This window comes from Notechis scutatus, chromosome 1 (assembly GCF_049901735.1).
Source record: "Notechis scutatus isolate UNSWTSFEM ecotype Mainland chromosome 1, rNotScu1.2, whole genome shotgun sequence".
NCBI lineage: Eukaryota > Metazoa > Chordata > Lepidosauria > Squamata > Elapidae > Notechis > Notechis scutatus.
Window position 1 is genome coordinate 323,457,410 of NC_142009.1, and position 17,418 is coordinate 323,474,827.

At 41.0% G+C, this 17,418-nt stretch overlaps 1 protein-coding gene across 1 annotated transcript in view; it reads right to left on the reverse strand.

Moving 5' to 3' along the window:
• Positions 1 to 9,915, reverse strand: part of ARHGEF18 (Rho/Rac guanine nucleotide exchange factor 18) — a 75,182-nt gene extending 65,267 nt beyond the window's left edge. The window contains exons 1-3 of the mRNA XM_087952537.1: positions 9,825 to 9,915; positions 4,468 to 4,607; positions 1,752 to 2,215 (exon numbers count right to left, since the gene is read on the reverse strand). Coding sequence (XP_087808663.1) covers positions 1,752 to 2,215; positions 4,468 to 4,607; positions 9,825 to 9,900 — 680 coding nt within the window. The 5' untranslated portion in view covers positions 9,901 to 9,915. The remainder of the gene's footprint in view (positions 1 to 1,751; positions 2,216 to 4,467; positions 4,608 to 9,824) is intronic.
• Positions 9,916 to 17,418: the final 7,503 nt, after the last annotated feature.

The window sequence follows — 17,418 nt, forward strand, 5'->3', positions numbered from 1 at the left end:
GATTATGGGTTCCACAAGATCTTCTTGGGGATTTATTCCAATAGATGTAAACTGAGTCTAGTACTAAGCATTCAACCCAGTAAAGCACATCCAACTTAGGCTATGAAAAGAATAATACTGCCATATATCAACAATATATCAGAACCAACAGTATTACAACCATAGCACACACACAAAAAAAACCAGACGTCATGTACAACATCCAGTGTAAGAATGTAACAGCCATTATGTTGGCTAGATAGGTAGAAGAGTGACAGAGCACATCCATGAACACCAATTAAAAGTCAAAAGACACAATTAAAACCCCTTAATGTCATAACATATGGAAAAACTCAACCATTAGGAAAGTATTAGCATGCTACATCAAGCCAAATCCAAAAATGCTAGGGAATTCCTGGAAGCTTGGCATTCAGGCAAATTAACCATCAATAGAGATACACCACATTTAAACACCATTCAAAAGGGGCAGTATAAAAGCTAAGAAGGAAACAGACAGAAAACAGCTTCTCCATCAGCCAACACCCAGATATGCAGGGATTAACACCAGACAAAAAAAATCAAGCAGAAAACAATATCGTAATCAAAGAACTACAACGGAGAAAATGACACTCACACAAAGACACCCACACAGTGTATAAATGGGGAGCAAAAGCCACACTTACTAGCACAGATGATGTTACCTAGTTGGGTAATGAAAAGTCTTCAGACAGCCAAGCTCAGAGAGCATCAAGGATTTCACAGAATAATTTCAGAAAATATCTTGCTTTATCATTATGCCCTCAAAATAATATTTTGAATATGAAAGCCTTTATTCCAGTCTGAAAAGAGTTTGGAAATACAGCTGGCTGGGATTCATACAATACATACATACCAGAGGTGGGATTCAGCAGGTTCTGACCAATTCTGGAGAACCGGTAGCGGAAATTTTGAGTAGTTCGGAGAACCGGCAAATCCCCACCTCTGACTGGAGATTTTACAGCATCCTTCCCCTGCCATGCCCACCAAGCCACGCCCACAGAACTGGTAGTAAAAAATTTTGAATCCCACCACTGATACATATATGCATGCATACATGCATACATACTTTATTGAAAGTATTTTCCTATAATCCATAGATCCTAAATTGGCTATTTGAAACTCTATTTTACCTGAAAAGCAATAGCATCTTAAGAGCAGCTCAGAATTAAAATAAGCTTCCCTTGATCAAAGCAACTCCAGAAAATCTTGCTCACTCAGAGCAGAGCTGAGGCAACAGTATGAAAATTTTATGAACCTGTATAAAGCATAGTCCTCATACCTGAATAATTGCCTAAAAATTTGCAGTAGTAGGCAGTCTGGTTGAATGGTTAAAGACACCAAACTGTAAACTAGGAGTCTGTGAGTTCTCGTCTCGCCTTAAGCATGAAAGCCAGCTGGATGACTTTGGGCCACTCATTCTCTCTCAGTACAAGTCACCTCCACAGGGTGGTTGTTGTGGGAAAAATAGGAGGAGGAAGGAGTAATAGGTAGTTGCGATCTTGAACTGTTTATAAAATTGAAGGAGGAATATAAATGAATACATTTGTGGCTGTTACCTTTTTAAAGTAGTTCGTTCACATTCTTTTGCTTAAATTAGGCATATCGTCTCATTATTGCATGTGGAAAAGCAAAGAGAAGTCCAAAGAAAGAATGGTGGAAGTGGAACGTTTAGTTTTACTCAAGCAATTCCAATATTAATTTTTTCAACTTTCCCATTCCTAGGATAGACTCACCTACGCTGGGCATCTGTTGGAGACTGAAGACTTTCCCAGCTGTGCCGCCGTGAGGTAGACATAGACCTGGTCAAAACTGGAAAGCCTTCCTCACCATGCAGTGTCTGTTCCTGCTCACTTTTGACAAAGCTCCCCTGATCCCCAGAACTGCATGGACAAGCATGGACCTCCTCCAAGTAGTGATGTGCCATTTCAAAACTGGCCGGTGTATCCAAACTCTGAGTATTGGCAAGCATCTCCTCACAACCTGTGGACTTTTTTGCTGATGAGCAAAAACCAGGAGTTTCCTGTGATGTCCAATCAAGCTGAAAGCCCATGTTACTATTTGACTCTGTAGGCGCAGCAAATTCCAGGTCCTTATAATACTCTGATCCCTGGAGAGCAGAATCTATAGAGAGCAGATCTTCTGTGCTGCTGTCAACAATACATGGAAGTGTGTCCTGTTCTGGAGAAGAAGCATCTTCCTGCCAATGGGAGGGAGAGAAACAAATAATTAAATATGTCAAGGGAGGTCAGGCATGGATGGATACATAGAAAGACAGAGAGAGAGTTTAGTAGTTAAGTTGTTGGGTTAGAAACTGGGAGAAGGTGAGTTCTAGTTCTCCCTTAGGCATAAAAGCTGGCTGGGTGATTTTGGGCCAATCACCAGCAGGCTGTGAGTTCTAGTCCCACCTTAGCCACGAGAGCTGGGTGGGTGACTTTGGGGCGCTCATTCTCTCTCAGCTCAACCCACTTCCTTGGCTGTGGTGGGGGAAATAAGGGACAGAAACATTACCTTGAGTTGTACAAAGAAGATTTAATAATAAGCAATAGCTGTATAAAAGAAAAGGTAATTCTTTCTTCTGATAGTATTTATTTTTCAGTTGTGTAATACCTAGCACAATATAGGTTGTGCTTCTGCCTTTCTGGATCCTATTTGAATATAGTTTAGTGTTATCATAGATTGAATTCATTCATCATGCTAACCCTAAAGTATTTGTACACATTTGGCTTAGTAAAACCAGACTCTATAGTTTTGATTCACAAGCTGTGGTTAATATTCAGCATGGGTGAATCCACCTATTTGTGCTTTAATTGATAAATCATGATTAGCAAACCATGGCTCAGACCAATATATTGCATGCAACCAGAAAGCAGTAGGTAAGTTTTAAAACAAATCCCACCCCCTGCAAATGTGGCTTTTTCTTCTTTGAACCTGGAGGATTTTATATAATATTCTTGTCTCGCTTTAGAAAATGTTTCTAAATGGAGCTTTTCCAAACTTATTTAGGAAGGTATTTGAACAGACTGAAAACTGAGTAATTGAGATAAAATTACCTAAGATACAAAAAGATACGAGGATGGTTGTGTCAATTTCTTTAAAGAAAGCACACATATATAACCTCTGGCAAGTTTTTGATCTAAAATCACAGCCCTGTTATTTAGGCTTAATGCTTGAATCTTCTGCATATTAAAAATGTCTTGGTGTTCATTAGAGACTTCTTTTTAAACTGACTTTTGTTGTGACTTATCTACAGTCCATTTGTTGTCTGGGCATTATCTTCTCTGATTCTCCAGATCAGCATATGTAGAACAGGTCTTTTCACATTGTTTCATCCAACTCCCTTTCTTACTAGAGATGCTGGCAACAGAATAAAATATTTGGAAGGGACTTTGGAGATCTTCTAGCCCAGCCCCCTGTTCAGGCAGGAAACCATATCATTTCAGACAAATGGTTGTCCAATCTCTTCTTTAAAATCTTCACTGTTGGAGCATTCCCAACTTCATTCTACTCATTAATTGTTCTAACTGTCAGGAAATTCCTCCTTAGTTCTAGATTGGATCTCTCCTTGGTTAGTTTCCACCCATTGCTTCTTGTCCTGCCTTCAGGTGCCTTGGAGAATTGGTTGAGCCCTTCTTCTTTGTGACAGCCCCTTAGATGTTGGAACATTGCTATGTCATGTCAACCCAAGTCCTTTTTTTCAATAAACTAGACATACCCAATTCCCGAAACTGTTCTTCACCTGTTCTTCACATTCCAGTCCCCTATTCATCTTTGCTGCTCTTCTCTGCACTCTTTTTAGAGTCTCAACATCTTTTTTTTATATTGTAGTGACCAAAACTGGATGCAATATTCCAGGTATGGTCTCAGCAAGGCATTATAAAGTGGTACTAACTCTTCAAGTGATTTTTATTCTAACCTGCAGTTGAATGAATTAGTGACCTTCTGCACACTAGCTATGAAATGTGTCACTGAATTCTGGAGCTTTTCTTAGAATGATATGCCCAATGTCTGGAGACAGTTTCAAATCAAGAAGTTCACAAACAAAATTTCCACTGCTGAAAATAATACTTTGCAGCTTTAGATACATACAGTAAACGGTAAGAACAGGTGCACCATAAAATTGTTCCACCGCGTGAGAAATCACTCACCAATCAAGAAGGAGAAAAATATATATCCGTACAGCTCATGGAAGAAACCTAGTTCTGACTGAAGTGAGAATTTAAGGACTTTTTGGAATTACCATCTTGAAAGGGTTGTTCCTCTAATGCCATGTAGTTGCAAAAGAAAATGGTTCCATAAATACATATAAGTGGAAGGATCCTTAGGTCGCCTTCCTAAGTACCTATGGTAGTTTATAGTCTGATCAGAGAATGGCACAGACCTGGGTTATTTTCTTCCTCTCAATTTTGTCCTGTTAGTTAGTAGTAAGTAAGTAGTTAATAATGTACTCACCCTCTCCTCTGCCATGCTGCCAAAGAAGACCTCATCCTCGGCAATCAAGGATGGAGACAAAGTGTTTGGGCTGTTATACCCTGAGGTGGGAACAGTGTGATTGCTGGGGAAATCTCTTGCGCTTTGCTTGCAGTCTGACCCTGAGTGAAAGGAGCAGAAGGACCCAGTTACAAGACAAAAAGGCTGTGGGCCAGAGGAAGCAGCAGCCACTTATCTCTCCACCAGCTGAAGGATACAGAAATAGCTGCAATGGTGTAGGAAAAACACAGCATTTGCCTTCACTCTTCCTATAGTATCCTTCTGATACCACATTTCATTGTTGAAATGAAATGTAGAATCTGCTATTATTAGTATTAGCTCTTAGTTAATGTTCTAATATTGAGATAATGTTGATTTTATCAGTATGAGATCTTTTGTTTAGCATACTGTACTAAAAACTACATACTGTTTCTGAAGTGCCAATTCCTCATCTAGACATGTAGTAGAAATGTAGTTTCTACATTTTCTTTTGGAATTAACTTTCTTCCCATAGCAAATCTTATTCCAAGTCTGTTGCATTGTTTTGCTACCATGTACATTGGGAACCTTGAACAACTAATTTGATACTTATTGATAAACTCCTACTAAAAACCAGGGCACGCACTTCCAAACACATTTTTAAAATCAAGCATTCATCCTGGTGAAAATCTAGAATGTATGCTAAAAGATTTATAGTATTCTTTATTTTATATATTCAAATCTTTGCAATTTTAGAAGGTTCAACCCTAGGCACATTCTACTTTTTTAAAATTAACCTTCCAAGTACCGGTAACTTAAAAGAGTCACTTTGACGCTTTAGGTCAGGGGTCTTCAAACTTGACAGCTTTAAGGCTTGTGGACTTCAACTCCCAGAATTCCCCCTCCAGCCCTGTTAGTTCAGGAATTCTGGGAGTTGAAGTCCAAAAGTCTTTTTTTTTTTATAAAAGATTTTTATTTTTTAAGACTAACATATACAGACAAAACATAAAAACATAAAATCATCTTCCAGTTATATAAGTCCACAAGTCTTAAACTTGCCAAGTTTGAAAACCCTTGCTTTAGTCTTGGAAAGCTTCACTGCTCTGCCAGTGCATTTACTTCAAACAGCTGTTGTCTAAAATGCAGTGCACAGTTTTCATGCTTTGTTCCAACTTTGCACTTGCTCTTAAATCTGGACAAATGAGTGAAGCCTGCCCACACACACATTCTAGAAGTCAGACGGGAACAGCTTAAATTAGATTCAGATCAGGGCTGCTGCTGCTGCTCCAGGTTTCCTCCCTTGCTTGCAAAAGACAAACCCAGATAACAGTTTCTTGTCATCACTGGTCATGTTTGAAGTGACACTCCAATCTGGGAACAGATCCAGTAGCATTGTTGCCCAGAGTGTCCTAGGCCCACCCAGAGTTCTTAACGGTTATCCTCAAATCTAACCTTCCCTCAAACAATCCAGCCTCAATACAATAAATCAGTCCCTGTAAACTCTGGAACATGTTGTGCACAGAAGAGGTGGCTCTGTGAGGGGAGAGCACTGAGGGCCGTAGGGAGACCATTTTAGGCAATATGCAGGCCTCTAGCAATGGGGATGCCAAGCGCTTTCTCCCAGCATGTTCCCCTTTGGCTGTCTGGCCCTACTTCAGAGTGGCTGAGTGATTTCCAGGTGGTACCATGGAGAGAGACAAACTCTGCCAAAACACTGAATGGGTGGGGAGGGGGAAGGAGAGGCCAGACATCCTCCTCCTTTATTTATGGTGATGAGAAGATAGGAGAGCACACTCAAAGGCAAGAGGGTAGAATGGAGCATTTCACCGTGCTTTGAAAATACTGGCATCTGTGTGCTACACAGAGCCATTGTACATGCAGGAAAAAAAGACAGTTGTCTAATTAAAGATTTCTTTTAAAAGAAGTGAAGACGATTTAAAAAAACACACAGCCTAGTCAGATTCTTTCCCAAGGCAACTGACACGTTGATGGCTGTTTAATCCCTGATTAATCAGATTATCTCATACATGTCCCAAAGGTGCTTTTTTTCAAGAAGCAACTGGATTTTCTGATTTTTTTATTTGAAGATGTTTTGTTTCTCGTCCAAGAAGCTTCTTCAGCTCTGACTGGATGGTGGGGTTAGAGCTAAAGAAGCTTCTTGGATGAGAAGCGAAAGGTCTTCAAAAAAAACAACCAGAAAGTCCAGTTGCCTCTTGAAAAAAAAGCACCTTTGGGACAACCATGACCTGGATGACTGAGAATCTCCATAGACTTTTATCTCATACATGTTTAGTCTATCCCGGGATCTTCATGTGCCAGTCTTAAACATTTGTTTAAATACCTGCACAAGCTTGCAGGTTCATTGATGAAAGTAGGACAATATATATATATTTATTTATATTTATTTTGTCAAACACTTAGAATATAATAGAAATAAGAATAAACGTAAGTTTAAAATACATGAAATAGGAACTAATAATTGGGGACAATAGAACAGGGACAGTAGGCACAATTGTACGCTTATGCACACCCCTTACAGACCTCTTAGGAATGGGGTGAGGTCAATAGAGGTTAGTTTAAGGGTAAAGGAGTGGGGGTTTGAGCATGTGACAACAGAATCAGGTAGTGAGTTCCAGACATTGACTACTCTGTTGCTGAAATCGTAGTTCCTGCAATCAAGTTTGGAGTAGCTTACATTAAGTTTATATCTGTTGTGTGCTCTTGTGTTGTTGTGGTTAAAGCTGAAATATTCATTAACTGGTAAGACATTGTAACATATGATTTTAGGTACTATGCTTAAGTCCAATCTTAGCCGGCATAGTTCAAGGTTATCTAAGCCTAGAATCTCAAGTCTGGTGGTGTAGGGTATTCTGTTGCGAACAGAGGAGTGTAGTACTCTTCTTGTAAAGTACTTCTGGACTTGCTCAACTGTATTAATGTCTGAAACACAGTGCGGATTCCTGACAGCGGAGCTATATTCAAGTATTGGTCTAGCAAAGATTATGTATGTCCTAGTTTGCAAATCATTATTACCAGAGGAGAAGCTTCATAAGATTAGATTTACAATTCTTAATGCCTTTTTGGCAATGCTGTTGCAGTGAGCTCTGACGCTTAGGTCGTTCGATATGAGAAGTACAAGGTCTTTGAAAGAGTGAGGGTCGTCAATTAGGTCATATCCGCCTAGCTTGTATTTGGTGTATTGATATTTTTTTTTAACCAATGTGTAGGACAGAGCATTTGTTGGTCGAGATTTGGAGTTGCCAACTGTTTGACCATTCAGACACATAATCAAGATCATTTTGAAGGACGGTAGCATTGTCGGTGATGTTGAATAGTTGTTTTTGGTTTTCTCTAAATACAGGCAGTCCTCAACTTACAACCATAGCAGAGCCTGTCTATTATGGTCATAAGTCATGATGGTTGTTAAGCAGGTCACCTATGTGAACAACCCAATTTTGGAGTCTTTTTGTGGCAGCTATTTAATGAACACCGCACTCATTAAGCAAATCCCATTATTCACTATGGGTGGTTTTTGCTGAAAACTGGAAGTAAACACCAGATTTCAGCAAAAAGTCCTAAATTGCAGACACGTGAGCTTCAGACAGTTGTAATCATGGACCAGTTGCCAAACACCTGAAATGTCACATGACTGCGGGGGTGGGGGGCATAGGAACCTCAAAACCTCATAAATACCATTTTTGGCAGTAAGCAAGCTAAGCAACCAGTCGTAACTTGAGGGCTATCTATACACGCTACATTAACACAACACGCTTCACTTGCTTGTTAAACTGACCAATTTTCTGTTTAACCAGAATTCACTGAACCTAAGCAAATAGCTGCATTTATTCAATACAGTGGAGCTTCCAAGAGGTCTGCCGTGCAGATTCATTTCAGTCTGCCAGAACAAACTAGGATTAAACTGTCCACATTCAAAGCCTCCCTCAGTCATCAATCTCACTGGAAAAAAATAGGACAGTCTTTTTTTTTTTCAACTGAACAAGGTTGCAGGCAGAGGGGAATTAGAAGAAAATTCACAATATCTTAAAAGTCAAATGAGTTCTCAATCTCATACCATGCTACACCCCATCTTCGACTAATCATAGATACCTTAGCCTTCACTCCAACATCGAATGACTCAGCCAACTAACTCTAGTTGACAGCCATTTTGACCAATATCAAAGGCATCTTTTCAATGACAACACTTTAAAAATTTCATTAATTGTGATTTGACAACACTTTAAACCCAGTTTATCCCCACATCCATGTCTGGGGAGGTGTAGAAGTAAGAAGAACATGAGAGATGTGACTGACCTATTATGAGGACATCCTAGCCTTCCATCTCTGTTTAGAGAATGAAAGAGATACTTAATCTCTAATTTTCATCTGGGTTTGAATGACACCAATCAGAATCGGCCAGTCAGCTAAAACCTCAAAGGGTAACCTTCCTTCACAGAGAACATCTATCATGGGAACTCAGGCAGGAATATTATTCCTTGACACCCACCATATATCATGCCAAATAATATAAGACTCGGTGCACCTCTTGCTCATTGATCTATGTACAGTTTGACACAGGAAGAACACAGTCCTAAAGATTGCAAAAAGCAGACTGTCCCCAAAGAATACCGTTTGCTCTAAGAGACGTTAAACATATTCTGCAATTGCCTATCACACACCCTGGTAGGAACCATAAAAGGTTGTGACTCTTGTACTAAACAAAATGACAGTCTGGAGAAGCTCCAATGTATGTGTATGCGGGCGGAAGCAATTATAAAACAGCACCACAGCTCTGGGAAAAAATATATCCTATGTTTGAAACCCATATATGTGGCCAATCTGAGGTTTAAATGTCAGAGATACACAGGCATGCCTGTCCTAGAGAAAAATAAAGTAAAAACAAGTAGATGGAATCATAGGTAAATACCTGAAGGAGAATATCTGCCTCCCAGTCACCCTCAACAGCAGCTGTTACTTTTCGGAAAATTTCACAGGCTCTATAAAAGTTTGGTTCTGTAAGTAATAGACTTTTGTTCTGTTTATTAAGCCAGGCTCTGTTGGAAGGCCACAATCTCCCTCTATGGATAAATCAACCCCGAAGAGCAGAGCTTCCCCTTTATACATATACAGTAGACACACACACATAAAAAGGCAAATGTCCAAAGAGCCATGGCTGAACCAAATATACTCCAGGTGTAAATCACTTGGGAAGAAGAGCGCAGCCAAATATTTACATTGGGCCCACTTTCCCCTCAGGGTAACCGCTTCTCAGGGGTTGTGGAATCCATAGGCAAGTCAGCCCGTTCTGCCTCACTGTCCCTTAGGTGACAGCCGTCCCCAAACATGGGCCCTTGCCACATTACCTCTCTTGAAGGACCATCTCTTCATCCACCTCCTGGAGAAGGACGGCCAAGAATGATTGAGGAGAGAGTCGGCCATGGAGAAACCCGTCTCCGTCTGGATTGCCCGGGAAAAGTGGAGGACAGACAAAGGCAACTCGTCTGGAGCTCCGACCCAGAGCGAGTGGAGGAAGCAGCGAGCAAGGGCTTTGTCAAAGTCATCAGCTGAGAGAAGGCAGCGGGGAGCCAGGGAGAGAATTAGCCAGATCTGCTCCAGCACAAGGCCAATTGACAGCAGCAACAGCTGCCTGCTTTCTGTCCAAGCCAAGCAGTGCCTTTGACGAGGGGGACTGACATAAAGGAGATCTACTTTCCTTGCAGATGATTGTTGTTGCTGTATTTAAAAGATAACCATTTTATTTAATCAGGTATTTTAGAATGTATCAGACATAAGAAGTGGTTATCTTTTGTGAGACAGTGGCTCATACAGAATAGAATAACACAGTTGGAAGAGACCTTGGAGGTCTTCTAGTCCAACCCCCTGCTTAGCCAGGAAACCCTATACCACTTCAGACAAATGGTTATCCAACATCTTTTTTTAAACTTCCAGTGTTGGAGCATTCACAACTTCTGGAGGCAAGTCGTTCCACTGATTAATTGTTCGAACTGTCAGGAAATTTCTCCTTAGTTTTAGGTTGCTTCTCTCCTTGATTAGTTTCCATGCATTGCTTCTTGCCCTGCCCTCAGGTGCTTTGGAGAATGGCAATAGCACTTAGACTTATATACCAATTTACAGTGCTTTACAGCCCTCTCTAAGCTAAACTAAGCGGTTTACAGAGTCAGCATATTACCCCCAACAATCTGGGTCCTCATTTTACCCATCTTGGAAGGATGGAAAGCTGAGTCAACTTTGAGCCTGGTGAGATTTGAACTGCCAGATTGCAAGCAGCTGGCAGGCAGCAGAAGTAGCTGTAGTGTACTCTAACCACTGCGCCACTGTGGCACATAGCTTGACTCCCTCTTCTTTGTGGCAACCGCTGAGATATTGGAACACTGCTCTAATGTATAGTTCTGTTCTGTTCACAGCACACTTGATATCATAAGCTCAACAACCACATTTTAACTTAGTGTGTCATTCAAATCCAATCTCTGTGGTTAACATATGGTTTAGGGTGTCATGTGGACCAAAAGATGAGAGTTTCGTGGTTAATCAAATGACTCAGGAGATGTTTCTGTGTCTGCCTACATGAGTGTCATTCTGTGTTGACCTTGTCTTTCAAAGTAGAATTCCTAAAACAAAACCCAAATGATGACAATGTGAACTTCAGGAGGAAGAGATGTAAATCAGCCACAGAATATCTGATTTTCAAGTCCAAAACCTCAGGGTCAATCTCTGCCATTTCCAGACACAAAAATGGAAAATATATTCAATATTTCTGAAATTGGAATCGGGTGACTAATGAGTGTAAATCAAATACATTACAATCCTTAACAGTTATGGGGAATGGAAGTGCAACATTTCAGAGATAAGTAGCTGGCGATGGTTATTTCCTGAATAAGGGGGAAAAAAGATAAAGTCTCTTCATTGCCACAAATAACATGCCACAGAACGGACTCTGCCTCTTCTAAAATCAAGAAAAAAGTTGTATTAATGAAGACCAGAGAAGAGAGATGACAAGTTTTCTGGATTTACTACATTTCTCACCGAACTTTCAAGGCACAGCAGGTAATCCTCGATTTACAACCCCTCATTGATGACCATTCAAGGTTATGATGCTGCTGAAGAAAGTGACAACCGGTTCTCATACTTCACAGTGTCCCCACAGTCACATGATCAAAATATAGGCACTTGGCAACTGGCCTGTGTTTACAACAGTTGCTGTGTCCTGAAATCATACAACTGCCGTTTATGGCCTTTCCAGGGAGCTTCTGGCAAGCAGTCAATGGGGGAAGCCAGATTTGCTTAACAAGTCATAAAATTGGATGCCACTCACTTAATGACTGCTTCAATTAGTGACAGAAGTGACGGTCCTAATTGTGGTCATTACTTACGTGTAAATGTAGCCACATTAAAACAGTACCTCAGAAATGATGGTGCAATGCGCCTCTCTAAGCACATGCTCAGCCCAACTTTGGAATTGTTTTTTTAGAATTAAAGCTGCATGGGAATATTTTCGCAAATAAACAGAACAGAATAGCAGAGTTAGAAGGGGCCTTGGAGGTCTTCTAGTCCAGCCCCCTGCTCAAGCAGGAAACCTATACCATTTCAGACAAATAGTTGTCTGATCTCTTCTTTAAAACTTCCAGTGTTGGAGCATTCACGACTCCTGGAGATCATGATAATGATCTCAGTCAGCTACCAAGGCTGAGAACTTTAGCCTTCATTGTCCAACACCATTATATGGTGCAGCTCATTTCAAAATTCCTTTTTAATGTTTAAATCTCTTAAACCAACTACAGACTCTTGTTTTCATCCCTATCTTCTTTTATACTTTAATTTAAACTGTGGGTTTTCCTCCAGTTTAATTTTTGTTTTTGTTTTTACTTTAATATTGACAAACTGACTCTCTAAACTCCATTATTTTCACTGAAACTTCAGAAAAAGCAGAAGTTCAGAAAGAAGTGAAGCTTGCAAGAGATACCAAAAACTATCAGAAGGGGTTTTCTGGGTATGCTAGAAATAAAAGGAAAACAAAAAAGGGTTAGGTTCAGAAAGGGGTGAAGTGAACATGTAAAGAAGGATGGTGGGAAGGCTGAACTACTTATTTTGCACCTATTTCCTCTCTGAGGTGAAAGGGAGCTGGAGCTGGTTATGATTATATTAGTGGTGGGAGGTGGGACTACTCAGAATAAATTAGGAGAGGGTTAGAGATAATTTAGCTAAGATAAACAAATTCAGCTTCTGGAGCCAGATGGATTACATCACAGGGTAGTAAAGGAAGTAGCAGGGGTGATTTCAAAACCATCCTTGATCACCTCTGAGAACTGGTGAACTGGTGAGATCTCAGATAACTGGAGACGGGGCAGCCAAATGTCTTCCCCATTTTCAGAGAGGGAAGAAGGAGAACTTGGGGAAACTACGGGTCAGTCAGTTTGAGATCTAGACAGATCAAACATGCTTATGAGCATGTTTATGAATAAGCAGGCTATCATTAATAGAAGTTAGATTTACCAGAAAGTTATCATGCTAGAGCAGTGTTTCTCAACCTTGGCCACTTAAGGTGTGTGGACTTCAACTCCCAGAATTCCTCAGACTTGTTGCTATCTTAGATGCCATCTTAGGATGCAGTAACAGGAATATAATAGCAAATCATAGAAAATCATTTTTCCATTTTAAAAAAAGCTTACCATTGAAGGCTGATCTAGGACTATAATAAAGGCAGTTTTGATTTGGACTTATCATTTGGCCTGGAAGGCAGAATCAAGAAAATGACCAGTGCCTCCTCACAACCATCCATTATCATCCCATCAATAATTCTGAGGCACAGAGGTGGCATTATTTAAATCTGCAACCATATCATGGTACTGTACTTTAATTTTGATTTTGGCACTGCTCGATTCTGAACAACTCTAGGAAGCTCACAATGTAGGATATGGTACAGATTCTCCAGTTTCCAAACTAGCATTTTTGGTTTACTTGTTCCTGAAAAATGGCTAATAAATAAGGGCCCAAGATGCACTATACCGTTTAATTCTGTTTGATTTTGGATGTTATACTGCCACCCAATGGATAGTTTCTGTTTCTCTCAACTATCCTTAGCCCACACATATACACAAATGCCGTATTTTAAAAATAAATTTACAATGCTTATCAGAAGGGTTCCCTTTCCTTGAAGGAAGCAGATCTCCAATCTCTGCCTTCAGTTTTCAGCTGCCACTGAAGTTCTGCAATCATTTTTTTAAATGAGGAGGGCTGTCTTAGTCTACTGTGGGGGGAAAAATCAGGAACCTGGCAGCACTTTTTTGACTAATATGTTTTATTAAAATTCACCAGGTTTCATGAATTGCAGTTGCAACTCATAAAAGCTGATGCCTTTTAATAACATGCATTAGTTGAAAAGGTGCTACAAATGTCTTTTTTTCACATAAAAAAGTCACAGACAGGATTGTGTTCAAATTAAAACAATAGCAAAGCAAGTTGTGGGATCTTACCAGTGGTGGGATTCAACATTTTTTACTACTGGTTCTGTGGGCGTGGCTTGGTGGGCATGGTATGGCTTGGTGGGCATGGCAGGGGAAGGATACTGCAAAATACCCATTCCCTCCCCACTCCTGGGGGAAGGATATTGCAAAATCCCATTCCCTCCCTACCCCACTAACCTGCTTTCCAGCTCCGTTCTCTTGTACAGGGCAACAAAAGAAGACCCAGCCAGTCAGCTGGGACTCGGGAGGCAGAGATGCAGGCAGAGATGCTCGGGAGGCAGATGGAGGCAGGGCCAGTCAGAGGTGGTATTTGCTGGTTCTCCAAACTACTCAACATTTCCGCTACTGGTTCTCCAGAACTGGCCAGAACCTGCTGAATACCACCTCTGGATCTTACATACGGTATTAGCAGGTTGGTAATATGCATTTAAAGGTTACGAATGTAATTGAGCCTGGCAGCTGTAAGTTGTGATGCTTGTCAAGTGAGTCACCATGTGATCAGACGCGATTTTACAACTTTTTTCACTGCAGATATTAAGCAGATATGGCAATTGTAAAGCAAATGTCATGGTCATTAATTAGAATAGAACTGGAAGGGACCTTTGAGGTCTTCTAGTCCAACCCCCTGCTTAAGCAGGAGACCCTATACCCGTGATGGTGAACCTATGGCACGCATGCCACAGGTGGCACGCAGAGCCATTTGTGCCGGCACGCGAGCTGCAGGCAAAATTATCTGCAGCATGCACGTGCCTCACAGCTGATTTTCAGCTGCTTTGAGGCCTTTTTCGGCCTGAAAGGAACGCTTCTGCAGGCCGAAAACTAGCCCCGTTTCATCACTTCCTGTTTTTCCGAAAATACCGGAAGTGATGAAAAAAGGGCTAGTTTTCGGCCTGCAAAGCCTGCAGAAGCCTTCCTCAAGATTTTGGGAGGCCGAAAAAGACCTCAAACCAGCCGAAAATCAGCTGTGAGGCGCAGTGCAGGTAAGGGGGCGGTGGGGATTGGGATTGCGTGCGCATGTGTAAGGGGTATGGGGAAGCGCGCATTGCCTTCTGGGTGCTGGCACACGAGCATGAGCGTGCAAGCGTGCGCACAATTTTTGGCACAGGGGCCCAAAAAGGTTAGCCACCACTGCCCTATACCATTCCAGACAAGAGGTTGTCCAGTCTTTTCTTAAAAGCCTCTAGGGATGAAGCCCCTACAACATCTGAAGGCAAGCTGTTCCACTGCTTCATTGCTCTCACTGTTAGGAAGTTTCTCCTTAATTCTCCGTGATTAATTTCCATCGTTTCTTGTCCTGCCTTCTGGTATTTTGGAAAATCAATCAACTCCCTTTGTGGCAGCCTATCAAATACTGGAATACTGCTATCCTTTCTCCCCCAGTGCTTCTTTTTTCTGGACTAGCCAAACACAAATCCTGCAATCGTTCTTCATGATGTTTCAGTCTCCAGGCCTTTAATCATCTTAGTTGCTCTTCTTTGCACTTTTTCTAAAGTCTCAACATCTTTTTTGTAATGCGGTGACGAAAACTGGATGCAGTATTCCAGGTATGGCCTCACTAAGGCTTTATAAGGTGGTACTTTTATACTTTATTAAGTGAACACCATAATCATTAAGTCAACCCCTTGTTCGCTAGGGGTTGATTTTGGCAGAAACTGGAGGTAAATGCCAGTTTACAGCAAAGCCGTCACAATTCACGTTCACATGACTGCTGGGCAGTACAAATGGCCATAAATGCAAAGTGTCCAAATTCTGGTCATGTAACTACGAGGGGTGTGTGTGAGACATCAGAACTTTGAAACTCGGTCATAAGTAGCTTTTGGATAATAATCCATTGTAATTTTGTATGGTCACTAAATGGCCGGTTGTAACTTGAGGACTACTGGTATTAGATTTATATTGTGCCTTTTCTCCAGGAGATCAAAGAGGTGTACATCCTCCAGTTTTTCTCTACAACAACCACCTTGTAAAATAGGTTGGGCTAAGGTAGAAAATGGCAAAGTTGATGGGGTGGATTTGAATTTGGGCCTCTTTGGTCCTGGGCCAATACTTTGTTATATCACATTGGCCTATTTAACAGGTCTTTGCTGCAACAGACCAAGTTAATTAACTTCCATAGGGAGAGCAATTAAGTAATTTTGAGCAGACTTTTTTTTTTATCTTCCGCCTGTTATGCAACCTTTGCAACTTCAAATGCAACATGTTTGGTTAGCAGCTCACATTAAAACTATTTACACACAAATAAAGCAAAGAACAAGCAAGATGAAAAGGCCTCAGGATCTCCTCTTCCTGGAAGCATACCTTTGAAGCAGCTCATTAGCCAGGCTATACAACTAATGTAATTTACATTTTAAGCATGCAGATAGTAGTACCAGTTCATTAGAAATGTAACCAGAACTGCCAGTAATATAACGCCTTTGTTAGAAGGCACAGTGAAGTGAAGAAGCTTCCAAATTTCCAGAATTATTTAAGAAAAAAAGAAAAACCAAATATTTGAAGGATGCAATTGCAGAAAAGCCCTAGATTCAAGTTCTGTTCAAAAGCACCACACTGTTGTTGTTTTGCACTAGCCATAAAATACCACCATCTCATCTATGGCCCAAAACATGTTTTTGTCTCTCACTTCCTTTTTTTTTGCTTAATCTTCCTTTAAGAACAGTTCTGGATTTCAATGATTGTTTTCTAACAAGTTAGTTATGAAATCAAATTCAAAACCACATTTATGTGGCACTTACCCAGAATATCTGCCCCATGGCTTCTCCTCTTTGAAAATCTCCCTGTGCTACTTATTTCTCCTCGGGCATTCAAAATAAACTTGGTGGCAAAAGCCAGTCCACACACTCACTGCAGAACAGCTTTAAACACAACACTTCCTTTTTCTTGGGCAACATCTGCCGTCTTAACTCTCCTCCCAAGATTGATTCATTCACTTCTCACAAGTCACTTTTCGCACTAATTTTGTGGTTGGATGCTATTGTGAGTTTGGACACCAACATGAGCAGAGGTGGTATTCAGCAGGTTCTGACCAGTTCTGGAGATCCGGTAGTGGAAATTTTGAGTAGTTCAGAGAACCTGCAAATACCACCTCTGACTGGCCCCGCCCACATCTATTCTCTGCGGATCGGCTGGGTCTCCTTTTGTTGTCCTGCGCAGGAGAGCGGAGCTGGAAAGCAGGTTAGTTGGGTGGGGAGGGAATGGGGATCTTTCAGTACCCTTCCCCTGGGGTGGGGTGGGAATGGAGATTTTGAAGTATCCTTCCCCTGCCACGCCCACCAAACCACACCCACCAAACCGGTAGTAAATTTTTTTGAATCCCACCACTGAACATTAGTGTAAGCATGACATTTTTAGTCACCTTTATCTTATGCGATACTCATCTTAAGGGCAAGGAAATAAATTAACAACAAAAAAAACTGGCATGACATTGAAATGAAAAACAGGGTGTTTTATTGGTCTAAAAATCCATACTCCCTGGATC